The 22,778-nt window shown below is 43.3% G+C and overlaps 1 protein-coding gene across 8 annotated transcripts in view; it reads left to right on the top strand.

Moving 5' to 3' along the window:
- Nucleotides 1–22,778, top strand: part of LOC111956576 (adhesion G protein-coupled receptor L2-like) — a 144,656-nt gene that overhangs the window by 108,142 nt on the left and 13,736 nt on the right. For all 8 annotated transcript variants that reach the window (XM_023977064.2, XM_070436627.1, XM_070436625.1 and 5 more), the window contains 8 exons: nt 1,375–1,558; nt 4,600–4,722; nt 4,883–5,079; nt 5,796–5,969; nt 9,096–9,305; nt 9,511–9,731; nt 10,826–10,892; nt 22,235–22,326. In XM_023977064.2, the coding sequence (XP_023832832.1) occupies nt 1,375–1,558; nt 4,600–4,722; nt 4,883–5,079; nt 5,796–5,969; nt 9,096–9,305; nt 9,511–9,731; nt 10,826–10,892; nt 22,235–22,326 (1,268 nt within the window). The remainder of the gene's footprint in view (nt 1–1,374; nt 1,559–4,599; nt 4,723–4,882; nt 5,080–5,795; nt 5,970–9,095; nt 9,306–9,510; nt 9,732–10,825; nt 10,893–22,234; nt 22,327–22,778) is intronic.

Raw genomic sequence — 22,778 nt, 5'->3', positions numbered from 1 at the left:
GCTAAACTACATGGGAGTCATCAGTGGGCTAGCGTTAGTGCTGCTGTGTGGATATAGAGTATGCTAAACTACATGGGAGTCATCAGTGGGGCTAGCGTTAGTGCTGCTGTGTGGATATAGATATGCTAAACTACATGGGGAGTCATCAGTGGGGCTAGCGTTAGTGCTTGCTGTGTGGATATAGATATTGCTAAAACTACATGGGAGTCATCAAGTGGGGCTAGCGTTAGTGCTGCTGTGTGGATCATAGATATGCTAAACTACATGGGAGTCATCAGTGGGGCTAGCGTTAGTTGACTGCTGTGTGGATATAGATATGCTAAACTACATGGGAGTCATCAGTGGGGCTAGCGTTAGTGCTGCTGTGGGATATAGAATGCTAAACTACATGGGGGTCATCAGTGGGCTAGCGTTAGTGTGCTGTGTGGATATAGATATGCTAAACTACATTGGGGTCATCAGTGGGGCTAGCGTTAGTGCTGCTGTGTGGATATAGATATGCTAAACTACATGGGGAGTCATCAGTGGGGCTAGGTTCACGATTGCTGCGTGTGTGATATAGATATGCTAAACTACATGGGGGTCTCAGTGGGGCTTAGCCGTTAGTGCTGCTGTGTGGATATAGAAATGCTAAACTACATGGGAGTCATGAACTCTCCTGCACAGGGTCACAGGGACCTCCATTTTGATCAAAATATGATACTTTTTCTAGAAGGTTTGGAATGTTTTGCTTACTTACTGCTTATCAGCCAAGCAGGAAATGAAAAGATTGCCATTGAAAACAAGCAGAATTATCCCCTTCTTTACTTCTACTGCTACCCAAGAAACAAATGCATTCCGTTTTTTGATACCATTTTCGCCTCAAGGAAGGGAAAACTGCACATTTCAAGGCCATTATCATCAGATCCTGTTATGGAATATATTCATTGTTAGGGAAGAGGAAGATAATTGTTCTTTGGGAAAAGTAAGATGTTTTAGAACAGGAACTAAGAGAGCAGTATTGAGAAAGARCTGCTCCATTCATTTGAAAAACATTTGGTTTGTGTTCCAACTTCCCCTCTGGCACAGTTTTGTTATTCAAAAGAAAATATATGGGTCTAAACCAGGAAAGTGGGGAGACGACTTCCTTTAGTTTATATTCTGTGACCGCCATGCCATCTTTAAGTGATGTTTTAATTTAAATGTATCTTCATATCATCCTATAATGCCAGTGACCTTATTTATTAAATTGTTTAGTTGTTGATGTTGATTTGCTTGTCCTTGCTTGCCATCTGCATAATATGCCTTCCGTGCCCCCTTTCTGCTGCAGACAGTTGTAGAATTTATGAGGTATAAAAAAGCAACAAACTCTGACATTTGTTTCCACGGATACAGGCCATTGTGGATACGGTTGACAACCTCCTGAGGCCGGAAGCCCTGAAGTCCTGGGAAGACATGAATTCCACGGAGCAAACRCAYGCCGCCACCATGTTACTGGATACCCTGGAGGAAGGAGCCTTCGTCCTTGCCGACAACCTGATTGAACCCGCTGTAGTCAAAGTGCCTGCAGACAATATCAGTATGTTTATTTTCTTCTCTCTACCCTCCCTGCCCGTCACTCATAAAAAGGAAAAACGAGACAGACACGTCTGCCAGTTACAATCCACAGTTTAATTATTATTTTAATTGAACTGTGGCTCTGTCTTGGAAGAAAATGACTTTGACCTCAGTAGTAAAATGTGCTTTTTTACAACAGTTTGTTATGTCCAAGGAAGTGGAAGTTAACATTCACAACCATTCTGTAGAAAGATACTGATGTTAGTTTCCGTGGGCTTCTCATTCTAGACAGAAAAATAACCTGGACAGCTATTCCTCCAGGAGAAAGGCAAAGTGGTTTTTAAAAAGACCACATTTAGTTGAAGTCACAGTAGGAGGTTTGATGTCTCGCTCAGCGCCAGGCAAGCTAATATGTTCTCACAGGCAGTTTATTAGAATGTTGATCTCATTCATTTAAGTCGCTTTGGCAGGACTGTCATTTTCCCACACAAGCCTCTTTTTCCATGGTTATGAGTTCCCGCTCCGCCTTGCAAGATGAGCTGTCCAGTCTCCTCATGGAAAATCTAAGAAATCAATTGAATAATTTCATATTCTATATGGTAGCTATATCCTCTAACCCTGCCTTAACCCTTTCTCAGTAAATGGTAAATAGAAGCAGATAAGGAAAAGCTTATACACTGCACCATGCTAATGCCAAAATTATCATTTATGTCTATACGCACCATGGATACTTGCATAGTTTCTCCAAGTGTGTGTGTGTGTGTGTGTGTGGTGTGTGTGTGTGTGTGTGTGTTGTGTGTGTGTGTGTGTGTGGTGGGTGTGTGTGTGTGTGGTGTTGTGTGTGTGTGTTGTGTGGTGTGTGTGTGTGTGTGTGTGTGTTTTGTGTGAGGACCAAAGGGGAAGAAATGGTAAAACATTTTTATCTGCAGCAAGGTTGTATGTGGTGTGATCTCTCTCTTTCTCCCTGAGGAGCTTCTGTAGACCGGGGGTTACAGGGAGCAGCTTAGTGCATTGTTTTTTATAGTAATAGCGCGTGGATGGGATATTGATTGGATTTGTAGCAGGAACACTGGACATGGCTCTCTCGTGTTTCACCTTCCCAACCTTTTATATCAGAGCTCTATTAAACACTGTGTGTTGCTATTTGAAACCAAAGTGATGTATATAACCAGCTTAATTGCTGATTCTATGTATTGGCTATTAGGATGCTTTAAAGCCATCGGTGCCATAAGGATATGACTGGAATTCTAGCAATTATTTAAATTACATGTTTTCAAGACAAAAATGTACATTGTATTTAAGTATTTGTTGTTGTAGTGGGGGGGGGGGGGGGGGGGGGCGGCGGACAGTAAACATTAGTAAGTAAAAAAATATATATACTTAAGATGTTTTGTATGTAAGTTAAAGTACCAGTCAAAAGTTTGGACACAGCTACTCCTTCAGTTTCTCTTTTATTTTTACTATTTTCTACATTGTAGAATAATAGTGAAGACAACAAAACTATGAAATAACACATATGGAATCATGTAGTAACCAAAAAAGTGTTAAACAAATCAAAATATATTTTATATTTGAGATTCTTCAAAGTAGCCACCATTTTGCCTTGGTGACAGCTTTGCACACTCTTGGCATTCTCTCAACCAGCTTCACCTGGAATGCTTTTCCTACAGTCTTGAAGGAGTTCCCACATATGCTAAGCACTTGTCTGCTTTTCCAGATGGGATGGCGTATCACTGCAGAATGCTGTGGTAGTCATGCTGTTTAAGTGGGAATTCTAAATAAATCACAGACATTGTCACCAGCAAAGCACCATCACACCTACTCCTCCATACTTCACGGTGGGAACCACATCCGTTCACCTAATCTGCGTCTCACAAAGACACAGTGGACTTATCAGACCAAAGGACAGATTTCCACCAGTCTAATGTCCATTGCTGATGATTCTTGGCCCAAGCAAGTCTCTTCTTCTTATTGGTGTCCTTTGGTAGCGGTTTCTTTGCAGCAATTTGACCTTGAAGGCCTGATTTCACGCAGTCTCCTCTGAACAGTTGATGTTGGTGTCTGTTACTTGAACTCTGTGAAGCATTTATTTGGGMTGCAATTTCTGAGGCTGGTAACTCTAATGAACTTATCCTCTGCATCAGAGGGAACTCTGGGTCTTCCTTTCCTGTGGCGGTCCTCATGAGAGCCAGTTTCATCATAGCGCTTGATGGTTTTAGCGACTGCACTTGAAGAGACTTTCAAAGTTCTTGACATTCTCGGTATTGACTGACCCGCATGTCTTAAAGTAATGATGCACTGTCATTTTTTCTTTGTTTTTTTTTTAGCTGTTTTTGACATAATATGGACGTGGTCTTTTACCAAATAGGGCTTTTTTCTGTATACCACCCTTACCTTGTCACAACACAGCTGATTGGCTCAAAAGAAATTCCACAAATTAACTTTTAACAAGGCACACCTGTTAACTGAGATGAATTCCAGGGGACTACCTCATGAAGCTGGTTGAGAGAATGCCAGGAGTGTGCAAAGCTGTCACTAAGGCAAATGGTGGCTACTTTGAAGAATCTCAAATGTAAACTATATTTTGATTTGTTTAACACTTTTTTGGTTATTACTTGATTACATATGTGTTATTTCATAGTTTTGATGTCATCACTATTATTCTACAATGTAGAAAATAGTAAAAAAAGAAAGAAAAAAAAACTCTGGAATGAGTAGGTGTGTCGCAACTTTTGACTGGTACTGTATATTTTTATGTTTATGTTTAGCTCACATAATATAATTAAAAGTATGCATTAAGATGTCTGTAAAAGAATAAGCATGGCAAAAAATGAATGTAGACATTAATGAATGCATTTCTATAGCTTCCAAAATATTTTTTACACTGGTGGGGAGTGCCAAGATGGAGGTACGGTGGCTTCAACACAGCACCCCCTATCAGTCATCTAGTGTATCTATAAATCACTGATTGAAACGTGATCTTTTAGTAATGTATACCACCAACATTCCCGAATCCTTTTCCCTCCTCCCCCTCTACCTCCCCCTCTTCTTGTCCTTCTCCAGTGCTGGACGTGTATGTGCTCAGTACAGACGGCCAGGTGCAGGACTTYAGGTTCCCCCAGACCAGCAAGGGTGGAGCCTCCATTCAGCTGTCTGCAAACACAGTCAAAGTCAACAGTAAAAACGGTAACTAGGGGGGAATGAATGAATGAATGAATGAATGAATGAATGTGATCATGCTGAAGGAGAATTGTCCTTCACTGAGAAAGTGGCTGAAGGATAGAAATGAGTAGCAATTTTATACGTTCACAATGCCACCGTAAATCTTATTCTGTTTTGTTCCCAGGTGTGGCCAAGCTGGTGTTTGTCCTCTACAAGCACCTGGGCCAGTTCCTCAGTACAGAGAACGCCACGCTCCGAGGAGGAGGACGTAACCTCTCAGACCTGACTGTCAACTCGCACATCCTGGCCGCCTCCATCACCAAGGAGTCCAGCCGCGTGTTCGTGTCTGACCCCGTCATCTTCACCCTGGAGCACCTCGACGTGAGTTCCCCTTCCCCTGAGAAAGCTCTGGAGCACTAGTGTCATTCTGCTGTTGTTCAGTGCAGGGGGAAATAGTGGGAAAGGAAAGGGCAGTGTGGTCTTTAGTAGTTGGAGGATCAAAGCCAATGTCATAAGATCCAGCTGCACTGTGAGCACGGCTGTAAAATATCAATACTTGTGTACATCTGGAACTCCCACGGTTATACGTTTGTTAGTTTACATAGAAAATGCTACCATGTTTATGCCATGGTATTCTGCAATTGTTTATAATATACTGAAATTGTTTATAATTGCACTTGGCATGACAGACAAATAAATCAAAATCAAATCAAGTTTTATTTGTCTCTTACCCAGATTAGTAGATCTGCACTGTTCCTACACACACTCACTAGACTATATATATATATATATATATATATACTGAACTCAAATCTAAACGCAACATGCAACAATTCCAAAGATTTTACTGAGTTACAGTTCCTCTTTAGCCTGCTGTTAATTGCCTTTTGATGGAAAATGACAGTATCTATATATAGGTAGGAAGCATATGTACTCTAAAGTAATGTGTTAGTTTGTTTTAAACAGTGCTTAGAATGTTGTTGTTTGTGGTATTTAAAAGGTTTCCTCATGTGTTGCTTATTGAGAACTTCTACAACCCCAACTGTTAACTAGTTGTTTGAAACAATGTTCTTATTTCTTAATGTCCTGCTCTGTAGAAGGAGCACTACTACAACCCCAACTGCTCGTTCTGGAACTACTCTGAGAGGAGTATGATAGGCTACTGGTCCACTCAGGGCTGTAAGCTCCTGGACACCAACAAGAGCCACACCACCTGTTCCTGTAGTCACCTGACCAACTTCGCCATCCTAATGGCCCATAGAGGGAACGTGGTGAGTGGCCCTCAATGGGTTCTATCATGCCGGGGTTGGACTCCACTGATGGATGTAATATGTATGCATGTTCCCATCTAGGGAACATGGTGAGGGGCTGGTTCAAACCATCCCCTAGCTAGCCACTAACCCCCTAGACACTTGTGTAGATCAGAGAGGATTGTATACAGTTCCAGTCAAAAGTTTAGACACACCGACACATTCAAGGGTTTTTCTTTATTTGTATGATTTTCTACATTGTAGAATAATAGTGAAGACATCAACACTATGAAATAACACATATGGAATCATGTAGTAACCAAAAAATTGTTAAACAAATCAAAATACATTTTATATTTTATATTCTTCAAAGTAGCCACCCTTTGCCTTGATGACAGTTTTGCACAGTCTTGACGTTCTCTCACCACCACTACCTTGTCACAACACGACTGATTGGCTCAAACACATAAAGAAGGAAAGAAATTCCACAAATTAACTTTAAACAAGGCACACCTGTTAATTGAAATGCATTCCAGGTGACTACCTCATGAAGCTGGTTGAGAGAATACCAAGAGTGTGCAAAGCTGTCATTATGGCAAAGCGTGGCCACTTTGAATAATCTAAATATAAAATATATTTTGATTTGTTTGAACACTTTTTTGGTTACTATATGATTCCATATGTGTTATTTAATAGTTTTGATGTCTTCACTATTATTCTACAATGTAGAAAATTGTAARAAGAAAGAAAACCATTGAATGAGTAGGTGTGTCTAAACTTTTGACTGAAACTGTATGTGTAACAAATATGGTGGAATGTCCACCATTCTGGTCCTCTGTGGAATTGTAACCATATTGTGGATACCCATCCAATCCTATTAGATATACATAAGTCTCTAGGGCAGGGATGGGCAACTGACGACCATTGTAGGCCCGCCGGTCAATACAAAAAACTATTTAATTCAGTCGGGGTCTCAAATTACTGTTGAGAGTTAGAATAGTAGAATACAGGTGCGATTTTGTAATTTGGTAGCGCGTCTAAGTTTTTCTTTTTCTATATTAAGAGCTACAAACATTTCTCTCAACCCTATGGCAAAGTGTGTAGAAATGCAGGAAATTAGCTGTAAAACTGCACATTTTTGTCTCCGCCCCATGGCAAAATGAGTAGAATTGCATGAAATTAGTTATAAAATTGCAAACCCTTATCTCCGCCAAATGACAAAATGTGTAGAATTGCCAGCAAAATGTTTCTTAAGGCCCCCAAAAGGCTAGGACCGCCTCTGACTGCAAGTGTGGGTATGGATGTGGGTACCCAGACCCGAGAGCCACTGTGGCCCCTCATGATGAGTTGATTTTTTATGGCCCCCACCCCCATCAAAGTTGCCCATCCCTGCTCTAGGGGGTAGGGGTTAGGGGTTGATTTGGGATTTAAGGACACTAGTGAATCTGCCCCATCCCCCTCATTGTATGTACTGTACAGTATGTATGTGGGGGGGGGTTGTTGGAGGGATGGGAGTTGAGGTGAGGAATGTGGTTAGTTAATGTATGTGGAGAGAAACGGAAGGAGGCTGTCACTTACTTTGCCGTGAGCAAAAAAGCAAGAGATCGCAGGCATAAGATAATGTAGTGAGAGCTAGCTGAAACATTATTGGAAATAAATTACATTTTACCTATGGTCCGTGACTAATAGCCTTCACGCACATGCACGTCTGCTGGAATCATACACAGGGAAATGTACACGGCGGCCCTGCATCAAGCTTCTTTAATTTGCATTTCCACTCAACGACATGAAGTAGGTGAGATCCATTTGCATGCAAAATGCAATTACAATCCAATTTATGATAAATATAATGTGCTGCAAGCATCTACCCAGTAATAAACGTGGAACATAAGTTTGTGGTTTATATAATAACATGTCCCGACTCATGAACTCTTCCCTTCGCAAACCCCGAACCTTACAACCCTTCACCACAAGGAGAAACCAGAGTCCCTGAGCTAGGTCTTCCCGTCACACCAGCCCTACACCTCAACTACAACTCCTCCTGGCCTGCCCTCAATAAAATGACTCATATCACGGAACGCATTACCTCATGTTCAGACCACTGTCCCTGAGTGATATTCTGTATGGTTGAAGCCTTCTATTTTTTTTCATATGGTTGTAGACTACGTTGAAATGTGTTCATTTTCATGGGTTRTGACACACACTTTAATCAGCCCTTCACAGAGTGATCCCACACTATATTTTATAATGTCATCCCTTCACAGAGCGATTCCCCCAATATATGTTATAACATGTCGCGCCTTTGTGACCGCTTACTAAGGACTTTACATTGGCAGGGCATGTCATCTGTTTCCTACAGTAGATGTTGAGTTTTCAAACCCTCAGTGAGCCAGGACATTCATATTATGTCAAGGTTCATTGATGGGGACATGAAGTCTGTCATGTTTTATGTTTTCCGGCAGGCTATTGGGTCTAAACCCTCCCTCCTGTGTTGCCTCGTGTTTCTGATTGGTTCAGCTAGATGTTGAGTTAAATCCCTTTATAAATATCTGTATATGTCATGAAATCATATTAGCTCCATGATCTTACATGGTACATTATGTCATGGTACATTTTACCAGGTTATTGGATTTACTTAAGATTATATGGGGCGGAAGCGTAGCCTAATGGTTAGAGCGTTGGACTAGTAACCGAAAGGTTGCAAGATCGAATCCCCGAGCTGACAAGGTACATATCTGTCGTTCTGCCCCTGAACAAGGCAGTTAACCCACTGTTCCTAGGATGACATTGAAAATAAGAATTGGTTCTTAACTGACTTGCCTAGTAAATAAATAAAGATWAAAAAATATAGCATATACTGATAAATGTTGGGAACGGCATTTGTTTAAAGTGGCCTGAGAAAGGAAGGTGGCGGTGGTACTGTATTAGATAGCGTTGTCTCTGTCTTCCTACTCAGGCCACTTCCCATTTGAATAAGATAAAAAAGTCTTCACAACAACAAAAAAGCTTATTAGGTCTAACCACCCCTTGTGTTTAGGTACATCCGGCAGGTTGTTGGTTCTAATCCCATTGTCATGTTAGGTCTTAGATCCGCCAAGTTATTGGTTCTAACTCCGGCGGTTTGTGTCTCTCTGTTTTGTCCTCCAGGCAGAGGGGAGTGTCCATGAGCTGCTGCTGACGGTGATAACCCGGATGGGAATCGCTGTGTCGCTGGTGTGTCTGGCCATCAGCCTCTTCACCTTCTGCTTCTTCAGGGGCCTTCAGAGCGACCGCAACACCATCCACAAGAACCTCTGCCTCAACCTTTTCATTGCTGAGCTGGTCTTTCTTGTGGGCATCAATATGACTGAACCCAAGGTAAGGAGTGCGGATGCCCCCAGAGTGTACACATGGATCGGAGTGGGCTTCGATGCACAGTTATTTTGGCTAACTATCATTGTGTTCCCAGGGAATATGTTCCAGTTATCTATGCCTACTTTAACTTCCTTTGTCTCAATGCAGCTTCAATGCCACTGTCCCTTTACCGCTGTATGTGTAACCTTTAAATGTGTCCCCATCCCAGCTGGTGTGTTCCATCATTGCGGTCGTTCTTCATTTCTTCTTCCTCGCGGCGTTTGCCTGGATGTGCCTGGAGGGCGTGCAGCTCTACCTCATGCTGGTTGAGGTGTTTGAGAGTGAGTTCTCCCGCAGGAAGTACTATTACGCCTCAGGATACCTCTTTCCCGCCGTGGTGGTGGGAATCTCGGCCGCCATCGACTACCGCAGCTACGGGACACCGAGAGCGTAAGTAACATCTTATCTCATCTGTAGACCTTTTCTTTGTGTTCTTGGTGCAAAATGCAGTAGTTAAGAAGTAGTGTCCGTGCGTCCAGTAACCGTCAGGTGCAGGGTACGAAAAGTAATGTCAAGAAAGATAGAAATAAGGATAGATACCCTCTTCAGATGTTGACCTTGGGGTGGAAACRTTGCACAATAAAACTGCGGGATCATTCAACAGTATCCATCTTCCTTTCTTGGTGCAGAGAGCATCAGGTCTCCCAGGCCAGCCAGCTCCAGATCAAGACTCCCTTTCTTCGCACATAGATAGATATATTGCTAATGAGAGCTACATCACAGGCCACAGTCTCCCACTGCCTCTCCCTCTGCCTCCTGGCAAATGTACACCCTGTCATAGAGGAAAGCTGTGAGCAAAACCACTACATTAATGAGTTGTCTGGCTGGTTGGTTGCTCTGGTCTGGTGTGTTCTCTGTGTGCACATGAGCTATTTTTTCTCTCTTGACCTTAATTCTTTAAACTTTTCTTCTCCAGTGGCCTTTATCCAAGAAACAAGCCATATGATTTGTCGTAGGCTTTTCTTTTTCCAGAGGGAGTTATGTAAATTGGGTATTCTTTTTACATTTGGGGCTGTAGTGCAGCGCTCCCTGCATTTGAATGAACATATTATCTGATAATACATACAGTAGCTTCAGCACAAATCTTGTTGGAACTATTTGTGCGTACGTTTTGACTGTGTTTAGAGTCAAAAGTATAGCCAGACTGCTCTCTCAATTGTAGACATTGGCAGACTCTGAAGTCATGAATGCAATACCAGTGCTGTTGTATGGCTCACAGCCAGAATGTGTTCAAGGTCAGGTTCTCTCTGTGGTCCAGAAGGACAATCACTATTCTATTGCTGTAGTAACTATATCATCATGTCATCTATCTAGTCTAGAAGCCAGGCTGGCTACTGATCAGTAGGATACATTGTGACAAATGCTGCTGTGTTTTTAGAGTGTAGAAAATGCAGAGGTGTTGCAGTCACAGTGGGGGAGACAGAATAGATAATTTGCTCTTGAGGGATGTCGATCACCTGATCACATGATGTGTTCCATTGCAGCTGCTGGCTGAGGGTGGATAACCACTTCATTTGGAGCTTCATAGGACCTGTCACCTTCATTATCATGGTAAGCCACATTATACTTTATGGGATGTGTGTGTGGCTATGATGGCATGAAAATCAGGTATATGTGCATTATCCATACAGTATGGGCTTGAGTGTCTGTGTCTCTGACTAAGTCTGTTACTATGTTGGTATCTGTGTGTGTCTGTGTCTCTGCCCTACGCGTCTGTACTATGTGGATGTCTGGTCTGTCTCTTCTGCCATCGGTCCTGTACTATGTTGGTGTCTGTGTCTGTGTTCTCTGCCTACGTCGTATACTATCGTTGCTGTCCGTGTCTCGCCTACGTCTTTACAGTGTGTGCTGTGTCTCTACCTACGTCTTACTATTTGCTGTCTGGTCATGTTCTCTCTGCCACGTCTTGTGAACTCAATTTGGTCTGGTGTCTGTGTCTGTCTCTGCCTACGTCTGCCTCACACGTACGTTCATGTTCTGTGTCTGTGTCTCTAACCTACCTCTGTTACTCACTGTCTGTGTTCTGTGTCTCTGCCTCGCTATGGTTACTATGTTGTCACACATGTCTGTATCTGTGTCTCCTGCCTACGTCGTACTATGTTGGTGTCTGTACTGATCTGTTTCTCTGCCTACGTTGTGTACTATGTTATTCGTGTCCGTCTCTTCTGCCTACGTCTGTTACTATGTTGGTCGTCTGTGTCTGCATTGCATCTAACGTTTACCTATGTTGCTGTCCTGTACGTGTGGCCTCCTGCCCTACGTCTGCTCATTTGGTATCTGTGTCTTGTCTCGTGCCTACGTCGTGTGTTACTATGTTTGGTGGTCTGTCTTCTGGCCTGACGTCTGTTACTATTGTTGGGTGTCTTGTACGTGTGTCTCCTGCCTACGATCTTACTATGTTGCGGTATCTGTTTCTGTGTCTCTGCCTACGTCTGTTACTATGTTGGTGTCTGATGTCTCTGCCTACGTGCTGTTACTATGTGGGTGTCTGTGTCTCTGCCTCACGTTCTGGTACTATGTATGCTGTCTGTACGTGTGTCTCTGCCTACGTCTCGGTACTATGTTGGTATCTGTGTCTGTGTCTCTGCCTACGTCTGTTACTATGTTGGTGTCTGTGTCTCTGCCTACGTCTGTTACTATGTTGGTATAGTCTGTTACATTTATTTGTGTTTTCCACAAAGTAATGTGAATGGGGGAAAAGTTAATGGATTTTTTTGTTTTTCTGTCTCGCCTGGTCACTTAGCTATTGCTTTTGCTGATCAAGTTGCTTGAAAGGAAAGTGGTCCATTATAGCTGACATGAGGACATCAGCAGTCATTCAGCTGTAAAATCCTATGAAATGTGTCTAGTCTAGTGAGCAGCAGCATTCATCAGCTTAGCTGTTTGTTTGGTGGAAATAGTTGAGGTTCTCGCCTTCATACACTGTCAGTTGTCTGAGGAGGAGGAGAGACAATCTCAGGCATGAAGGTCATTTGCTCAGGGTTGAACATGGAAATAATGAGTGGGTGGGCCAGACAGCCATTACCCATAACCCCCTGGCCCTCCCGAGGATCATGACACGTCCCCAGCCAATCCCGTCGTATGGACATCTCCATCCTCACCTCTAAAAAATKTATGCAGGCTGCATGGAGTTCACACACACGTACACACACCCATGCATGCACATACAGTACCAGTCAAAAGTTTGGACACCTACTCATTCAGGCGTTTTTCTTTATTTTTACTATTTTCTACATTGTAGAATAATAGTGAAGACATCATAACTATGAAATAACACACATGGAATCGTGTAGTAACCAAAAAAGTGTTAAACAAATCAAAATGTATTTTAGATTCTTCACAGTAGCCACCCTTTGCCATTATGACAGATTTGAACACTCTTGGCATTCTCTTAACCAGCTTCACCTGGAATGCTTTTCCAACAGTCTTGAAGGAGTTCCCACATATGCTGAGCACTTGTTGGCTGCTTTTCCTTCACTCTGCGGTCCAACTCATCCCCAACCATCTCAATTGGGTTGAGGTCGGGTGATTGTGGAGGCCAGGTCATCTGATACAGCACTCCATCACTCTCCTTCTTGGTCAAATTGCCCATAAACAGCCTGAAGATGTGTTGGGTCGTTGTCATTGTAGAAAAACTAATTATAGTCCCACTAAGAGCAAACCAGATAGGATGGTGTATTGCTGCAGAATCTGTGGTAGCCATGCTGGTTAAGTGTGCCTTGAATTCTAAATAAATCACTGACAGTGTCACCAACAAAGCACCCCCACTCCATCACACCTCCTCCTCCATGCTTCACGTGGGAACCACACATCCAGATATCATCCATTCACCTACTTTGCATCTCACATAGACACAGGGGTTGGAACCAAAAATGTCAAATTTGGACTCATCAGACCAAACAACAGATTTCTACCGGTCTAATGTCCATTGCTGGTGTTTCTTGCAAGTCTCTTCTTCTTATTGGTGTCCTTTTAGTAGTGGTTTCTTTGCAGCAATTCGACCTTGAATTCCTGATTCACGCAGTCTCCTATGAACAGTTGATGTTGAGATGTGTCTGTTACCTGAACTCTGTGAAGCATTTATTTGGGCTGCAATTTCTGAGGCTGGTAACTCTAATGAACTTATCCTCTGCAGCAGAGGTAACTCTGGGTCTTCCTTTCCTGTGGCRGTCCTCATGAGAGCCAGTTTCATCATAACGCTTGATGTTTTTTGCGACTGCACTTGAAGAAAGTTCTTTACATTTTCCAGATTGACTGACCTTCATGTCTTAAAGTAATGATGTGCTGTCGTTTCTCTTTGCCTATTTAAGCTKTTCTTGCCATAGTATGGACTTGGTATTTTACCAAATAGGGCTATATTCTGTATATCACCCCTATCTTGTCACAACACAACTGATTGGCTCAAACACATTGAGAAGGATGGAAATTCCACAAATTAACTTTTAACAAGGCTGTTAATTAGAATGCATTCCAGGTGACCACCTCATGAAGCTGGTTGAGAGAATGCCAAGAGTGTGCAAAGCGGCTTGGAAGAATCTCAAATATACAATATATTTTGATTTGTTTAACGMTTTTTTGGTTACTACATAATTCCATATGTGTTATTTCATTGTTTTGATGTCTTCACTATTATTCTACAATGTAGTAAATGGTGAAAATAAAGAAAAACCCTGGAATCAGTAGGTGTGTCCAAACTTTTGACTGGTACCGTACATTTGTATTATTCACACAGAAAACATGTTTATATGTGTACATACTGTGTTTATACAGCACATACACACTCACATACTGTGCATAGATACATAAGGGAAAGGGTGTTGTGGTTTTGGTGGTGTGTTTTGTGAGGAGGTAATGGGTAGTGCAGAGCAGAGAGTCCGTAGAGGGTGGGGTGCGGGGAGAAGCAAGGACATGTACAGTTCAGTGCCTGCCTGCCTCTCTGCCTGCCTCTCTGCGTGCCTCTCTGCCTGCCTCTCTGCCTGCCTCTCTGCCTGCGTGCGTGTGGCCTGTCTCTCTGCCTCGCCTCTCTGCCTGCCTCTCTGCCTATGCCTCTCTGCCTCCTCTTCTGCCTGCCTCTCTCTGCCTCTCTGCCTACCGTCTCTGCCTGCCTCTCTGCCTGCCTCTCTGCCTGCCTCTCCTGCCTCCTCTCTGCCTGCCCTCGCTGCCTGCCCTCTGCTCTCTGCCTCTCTGCCTACCTCTCTGCCTGCCTCTCTGCCTGCCTCGTCTGCCTACTGCCTCTCGTGCCTGCCTCTCTGCCTACCTCTCTGCCTGCCTCTCTGCCTGCCTCTCTGCCTACCCTCTGCCTGCCCTCTGCCTGCCTCTCTGCCTACTCCTCGCCTGCCCTCTGCTGCCTCTCTGCCTGCTCTCTGCCGCCTCTCTGCCTACCTCTCTGCCTACCTCTCTGCCTACTTCTCTGCCTGCTCCTTGCCTGCCTGTCCTGCCTTAGGCTGTGGCGGTCATGGAACTTTATTTGACGGTATTGGCCAGCCAAATGACCGTGGTGACCTCAATAACCGGTTTATAATTTTTTTAACGCACATTTTTGCTCTCTGCTCCTGATTGCATTTGCTGCCATAGAAATTAATGATAGAATGGCGTCCCTTTCAAGTCAATGATGGAGTAATGGGTGGACTGGCAGCTAGTAATATGATATGCTAAAATGGTGCTGGTGATTTGTTGATTCAACTCAACTGACATTACAAAAAATGCATGTAAAAATATATTTTTTAAACGGTTATGACAGTTATTATTTTCCTGACGCTCTTCATCCATAACAGTCGTTATACGGTAGTTGAGCCAGCCCTAAGCTGCCTCTGCCTGCTTCTCTGCCTGACTGCCTGTCTCATCAGATCGTGTCTATCAACTGCGGCTGTGTTAAATGCATCTCCAACCACTAGACTCATGCAGACCTACATCAGCCCTGGTGGCTAGGAGACAAAACATCACTTTGATCTAAAATCCCTCTCTCCCTCTCTGTCTCTCCATTCTCCCTCTCTCTGTCCCATCTCTCTCTTTTACCTCTATCTCTCTCTCTTCTCTCTACCTCTACCCTCTCTCCATTCTGCCCTCTCTCTCTATTCTCTCTCTCTGTTCTCTACCTCTATCCCCTCTCTCCATCTCTCCCTCGTCTCTGTCTACCTCTATCTCTCTCTCTCTCTCTCTACCTCTATCTCTCTCTCTCTCTCTTCTCTCCTCTCTCTCTCTCTATTCTCTGTCTCTGTCTCTGTCTCTCTCTCTGTCTCTCTCTCTGTCTCTCCTCTATCTCTCTCCTCTCTACCTCTATCTCTCTCTTCTCTGTCTCTCATCTCCTCCCTCTCTCTGTCTACCTTTATCTCTCTCTCTCTGTCTCTCCATCCTCTCTCTCTGTCTACCCTCTATTCTCTCTCCCTCTCTTACCTCTATCCTCTCTCTGTCTACCTCTATTCTCTCTCTCTGTCTCTCTACCTCTATCCTCTCTCACTTCTCCCTCTCTCGTCACTCTACTTCCATCTCTCCCTCTCCTCATGTCTCTCCTCTATCCCTCCTCTCTGTCTCTCCCTCTATCCCTCTCTGCTGTCTCACCTCTATCCTCCTCTCTCTGTCTCTACCACTATCCCTCTCTCCATCTCTCTCCTTTCTCTGTCTTACCCTCTATCTCTCTCCATCTCTCCCTCTCTCTGTCTCTACCTCTATCTCTCTCAATGTCAATTTCAATTCAATTTCAATTCAATTTCAAGGGCTTTATTGGCATGGGAAACATTGTTTAACATTGCCAAAGCAAGTGAGGTAGATATTATACAAGTGAAATAAACAATACAAATTAACAGTAAACATTACACATACAGAAGTTTCAAAACAATAAAGACATTACAAATGTTTATATATATATACAGTGTTGTAACAATGTACAAAATGTTTATTTTTTTATTTTTTTTTTTTTTATTATTATTTTTTTTAATTCTCTCTCTGTCTCTACCTCTATCTCTCTCTACCTCTATCTCTCTCTCTACCTCTATCTCTCTCTCTACCTCTATCTCTCTCTGTCTCTACCTCTATCTCTCTCTGTTTCTACTCTATCTCTCTCTCCTCTACCTCTATCTCTCTCTCTCTCTACCTCTATCCTCTCTCTCTCTACCTCTATCCCTCTCTCTCTCTCTACCTCTATCCCTCTCTTTCTCTCTACCTCTATCCTCTACCTCTCACTCTCACTCTCTCTATCTCTCTCTCTATCTCTCTCTCTACCTCTATCTCTCTCTCTGTCTCAATTCAATTCAATTCAATTCAATTCAAGGGGCTTTATTGGCATGGGAAACATGTGTTAACATTGCCAAAGCAAGTGAGGTAGATATTATACAAAAGTGAAATAAACAATACAAATGTAACAGTAAACATTACACATACAGAAGTTCAAACAATAAAGACATTACAAATGTTATATTTATATATACAGTGTTGAACAATGTACAAATGGTTAAAGCACACAAGTTAAAATAAATAAGCATAAATATGGGTTGTATTTACAATGGTGTTTTTCTTCACTGGTTGCCCTTTTCTTTGTGGCAACAGGTCACAAATCTTGCTGCTGTGAGGCACACTGTGGAATTTCTCCAGTAGATATGGGAGTTTATCAAAATTGGATTTGTTTCAAATTCTTTGTGGATCTGTGTAATCTGAGGGAAATATGTTCTCTAATATGGTCATACATTGGGCAGGAGGTTAGGAAGTGCAGCTCAGTTTCCACCCACTTTTGTGGGCAGTGTGCACATAGCCTGTCTTCTCTTGAGAGCCATGGTCTGCCTACGCGGCCTTTCTCAATAGCAAGGCTATGCTCACTGAGTCTGTACATAGTCAAAGCTTTCCTTAAGTTTTGGGTCAGTCACAGTGGTCAGGTATTCTGCCACTGTTGTACTCTCTGTTTAGGGCCAAATAGCATCTAGTTTGCTCTGTTTTTTTTGTTAATTCTTTTCCAATGTGTCAAGTAATTATCTTTTTGTTTTCTCATGATTTGGTTGGGTCTAATTGTGCTTTGTCCTGGGGCTCTGTGGGTGTGTGTGTGTTTTGTGAACAGAGCCTAGGACCAGCTTGCTTAGGGACTCTTCTCCAGTTCATCTCTCTGTAGGTGATGCTCTAGTTATGAAGTTTGGGAACCTCCTTTGTAGGGTTGTAAATTTAACGCTCTTTCTGATGTTGATAATTATGGGTACGCCTAATTCTCTCTGCATCATATTTGGTGTTCTACGTGTACACGGAGATTTTTGAGAATTCTGCATGCAGAGTCTTCTTTGGTGTTTGTCCCATTTGTGAATTTGTTGTGAGCGGACCCCAACCTCCACAACCATAAAGGCAATGGCTCTATGACTGATTCAATATTTTTAGCCAGATCTAAATTGGTATGTGAAGATTTATGTTCCTTTTGAGATTGCATATGAAGGCCACTTCTTGCTTGTCTCTCTCTACTCTATCTCTCTCTCTCTCACCTCATCTCTCTCTCTGTCTCTCTACCTCTAATCTACTCTGTCTCTCCTCCATCCCTTCTCTGTCTCTCCCTCTATCCCTCTCTCTTCTCTACCACTATCCTTCTCCCATCTCTCCCTTTCTCTTCTCCCTTATCCTCTCCATCTTCCCTCTCTCTGTTCTCTACCTCATCTCTCTCTCTGTCTCTAACTCTATCTCTCCTCTACCTCTATCTCTCTCTCTCTCTCTCCTCTTCTCTCTCTCTGTCTCTACCTCTATCTCTCTCTCTGTCTCTCCCTCTATCCTTCTCTCTGTCTCTCACCTCTATCCCTCCTCTCTGTCTCTACCTCTATCCCTCTCTCTCTCTCCCTCTATCCCTCTCTGTCTCTACCTCTATCCTCCTCTCTCTCTCCTCTATTCTCTTTCTCTACCTCTATCCTCTTCTCCCTCTGTCTCTCCCTCTATCCTCTCTCTGTCTCTACCTCTATCCTCTCTCTGTTCTATCCCTTCTATCCCTCTCTCTGTCCTCTCTCTCTCTTCTCTCCTCTATCGTCTCTCTCTGTCCTCTCTCTGTCTCCGCTATCCCTTCTCTGCTCCTCTTCCTCTCTCTCTCCCTCTATCTCTCTCTCTGTCTCTACCTCTACTCTCCTCTCTCTCTCTCCCTCTATCCCTCTCTCTGTCTCTACCTCTATCCCTCTCTCTCTCTCTCCCTTATCCTCTTCCCTCTCTCTGTCTCTCCTCTATCCCCTCTCTGTCTCTCCCTCTATCCCTCTCTCTGTCTCTTTCTCTCGCTGTCTCTCCCTTTCCCTCTCTCTTTCTCTCCCTCTATCCCTATCTCTGTCCTCTACCTCTATCCCTCTCTGTCTCTACCTCTATGCCTCTCTCTCTCTATCTCTCTCTGATCTCCCTCTCTCTTCCCTATCCTCTGTCTCTCCCTCTATCCTCTCTCTGTCTCTCCTCTATCCCTCTCTCTGTCTCTTTCTCCTCTCTGTCTCTCCCTCTATCCCTCTCTCTGTCTCTCCCTCTATCCTCTCTCTGTCTCTCCCTCTATCCCTCTCTCTGCCTTCTCCTCTCTGTCTCTCCTCTATCTCTCTCTCTTCTCTCTCTGTCTCTACCTCTATCCCTCTCTCTGTCTCTCCTCTATCCCTCTCTCTGTCTCTCTTTCTCTCTCTTCTCTCCTCTATCCTCTCTCTGTCTCTCCCCTATCCCTCTCTCGTCTCTCCCTCTATCCCTCTCTCTGCGCTCCCCTCTCTGTCTCTCCCTCTATCTCCTGTCTCTCTCTGTTCTCCCTCTATCCCTATTCTGCTCTACTCTATCCCCTCTGTCTCTACCTCTAGCCTCCTCTCTATCTCTCCCCTGTCTCTCCCTCTACCCTATCTCTGTCTCTCCCGCTATCCCTTCTCTTGTCTCACCCTCTATCCTCTCTGTCTCTACCTCTATGCCTCTCTCTCTCTATCTCTCTCTACCCTATCTCTCTCTCTGTCTCTCTCTGTCTCTCCCTCTATCCCTATCTCTGTCCTCTCCTCTATCCCTCTCTCTTCTCTACCTCTAGCCCTCTCTCTGTCTCTACCTCTATCCCTCTCTGCCGTCTCCCTATCCCTCTCTCTTCTCTGCCCTCTTATCCTCTCTCTCTCCCTCTCGTCTGGTCGCTCCCTTTCTTCTGTCCTCAGACCCTCTATCCCTCTCCCTGCCTCCTCTACCCTCTATTTCATTTCAACTTATTACATCTCTGTCTGCCTCCCTCTGCCTCTTACTTTCCTTCCTCTCTATCTACCCTCTCCCTCTGTCTTCCTCTATCCTCTACTAGCCCTCCCTCTTCTGTCTCTCCTCTTCCCTCCTCTCTCTGTCTCTACCTCTATCCCTCTCTCTGTCTCTCACTCTATCACTCTCTCTGTCTCTCCCTCTATCCCTCTCTCTGTCTCGCCCTCTATCCCTCTCTCTGTCTCTGCCCTCTCTCTCGCTCTCTCTGTCTCTATCCCTCTCTCTCTACCTCTATCCCTCTCTCTGTCTCTCCCTCTATCCCTCTCCCCCTCTCTCTGTCTCTCCCTCTATCCCTCTCTCTAACTCTGCCCTCTCCCTCTTTCACCCACGTTATTGGTTTCTATTTGAAAAGGATGTATATAGCTACGGCTCTATATTGGTCTGGTGTATTCATGTTTTAGAGTGAGATTATATACTGAACAGCTTTCATAAAATTCAGCCCACAAGTATATTGTATTTGATCATCTTGGGACAGTATCTCTGCTAGATCAGAATTGCTTTGTGTTCCTTCCAACCCAGGCAGTTTTTGTCATTTATTTTCTTTCATTGAACATTTTCTTTCATAGAGAATGTTGTAATAACTGAAAATGCTAAATATATAGAAGTATAAAAAGATAGAATATTTACTGAACAATTGTTTTCAGTGAGGTTTTAATGTCCCATATCCCCTCCCTTCCCCTGGTGGCGGTGGGCCTCCCTGTGCTTACAGACAAACATCCTGAAGTCATGGAAACCTTTCTGAATGTATAGCTTAGAATATGGAGCTGTTTTTCCTGGCTCCAGACCTTTGTTTCTAAAATATGGCGTTCTGGTCTCTCTCTCTCGTTCTCTGTTCTGTTTAGGCTGTATTAGATTAACATTCCCGTGCTGTGATGAGTAATAACACGTGTTTGGCACCAGTCTGCTTGGCCAAGGCCTGAGGTGTTGTGCGTTACGTCAGCCATAGGAGTGGGAAGGGGCATTCGAGGCACTTTATCATGGCCAGTGTTAGTGGAGCTGGAGACCAAAGCTAAGCTACAACCTCTCTATTCTCACTTTTGGGAGTCTGTTTTAAAGATTGAAAGTTTCATATCCCTCTTGGTATAACACAATAATGTTGATGTGTTATTATTTTATGATCTCAGTGAGTCACTAAACATGTAGGCGACATGCTGCTTGTTAACTTCTCTGGGATATGTGGGACGGTAGCGTCCCACTTGGCCAAAAGCCAGAAAAAAATTAGCGCGMCAAATTCAAATATATTACTATAAAAATCAATCTTTCATGAAATCACACATGAAAGACACCAAATTAATGAATCCAGCCAACATGTTTGATTTCAAAAAGGATTTACGGGGAAAGCACACCAAACAATTATGTTAGCTCAGTACATAGCCACAGAAAAACACAGCCATTTTCCCAGCAAAAGATAGTAGTCACAAAAAGCAGAAATAGAGATAAAATTAATCACTAACCTTTGATGATCTTCATCAGACGACACTCATAGGACATCATGTTACACAATACATTTATGTTTTGTTCGATAATGTGCATATTTATATCCACAAATCTCGGTTTACATTGGCGCCATGTTCAGAAATGCCTCCAAAATATCCAGAGAAATTGCAGAGAGCCACGTCAAATAACAGAAATACTCATCATAAACTTTGATGAAAGATACATGTTTTACATATAATTAAAGATACACTTGTTCTTAATGCAACCGCTGTGTCAGATTTTAAAAAAAACTTTACGTAAAAAGCACACCATGCAATAATCTGAGACGGCACTCAGATAAAAACAACATTTCTCCGCCATGTTGGAGTCAACAGAAATACGAAATTACATCATAAATATTCCCTTTGATCATCTTCATCAGAATGCACTCCCAGGAATCCTAGTTCCACAATAAATCGTTGTTTTGTTCGATAATGTCCATTACTTATGTCTAAGTAGCTACTTTTGCTAGCATGTTTAGTGCACATGTCCAAACACTCGCGCAGATGCAGGCAAACTCAGACGAAAACTTCAAAAAGTTATATAACAGGTCGAATAAACTGGTCAAACTAAGTAGAGAATCAATCTTCAGGATGTTGTTATCATATATATCCAATAACGTTCCAACCGGAGCATTCCTTCATGTCTGTAGAAGTTATAGGCGATATCATGAGGAAAGCGAGTAACTAGGAACTGGCATTCTTCCAGACCAATGACTGAAACACCTCCCATCCGGCCCCACATCACACTAGAGGCTTCATTCCACGTTCTACAGACTGTTGACATCTAGTGGAAGGCATAGGAAGTGCAGGGAATTGAATCGGCGATGAGTTGAACATTGACCAGTCTCAGAATTCTCACTTCCTGTTTGGATTTTTTCTCAGGTTTTTGCCTGCCATATGAGTTCTGTTATACTCACAGACATCATTCAAACAGTTTTAGAAACTTCAGAGTGTTTTATATCCAATAGTAATAATAATATGCATATATTAGCATCTGGGACAGAGTAGGAGGCAGTTCACTATGGGCACGCAATTCATCCAAAAGTGAAAATGCTGCCCCCTATCATAAAGAAGTTACATTTATTTGCCTATTTGTGTACGAACCACCCTGGTTTGGTCTAAGTTACCATGAAATGTAGGCGACGTGCATTGCTGCTCATACCAGGAAATGAATGCCGTGCTCCAGTGTGGTGTGTTAACCTCGCTGTGCCTCTGTTTTGACAGCTCAATCTCATCTTCCTGGTGGTGACCATGTACAAGATGGTGAAGCACTCCACTTCTATGAAACCCGACTCGACCCGGCTGGGCGGTATCAGGTGAGAGGGGGTTCTGAGGTCACTCTGGAGATGATGTGAAGGCTGATACTACTGGTTTTGTGTCAGCTCAGTTTTAAGTGAGAAACCAATGTGTTGCGTGCTGTCCTGTTCCCAGCCATGGCCTTGCTTGTGTGATATTGAATGGTTTATTTGGTGTATTTGACCTTAGAATTACGTCTCAATAACCCATAACTGGAGTGGACAAATATTTTCCTTTCAGATTTTATTTCTATCCTCAGGTGTTATTTTTTGGGGGCTAGTGTTTATGAGGGCAGTGTTTGCGCTATGCGGGGGTTACATTGCCTCTTTCATTTCTTCATAACTGCATCCCTGAACTCTTGTATCAGTTGCTCCTGTGGTCGTTTACAGGTTCCCCTGGAACACTGGCTTAAACATGTGGCTCTTAGATTAATGGGTGGGGTGGAGGAACTGAACTGGAGTTGTACCCACAT

This window comes from Salvelinus sp. IW2-2015, linkage group LG32, assembly GCF_002910315.2.
Source record: "Salvelinus sp. IW2-2015 linkage group LG32, ASM291031v2, whole genome shotgun sequence".
NCBI lineage: Eukaryota > Metazoa > Chordata > Actinopteri > Salmoniformes > Salmonidae > Salvelinus > Salvelinus sp. IW2-2015.
This window is presented reverse-complemented; position numbering and strand designations above follow the sequence as displayed.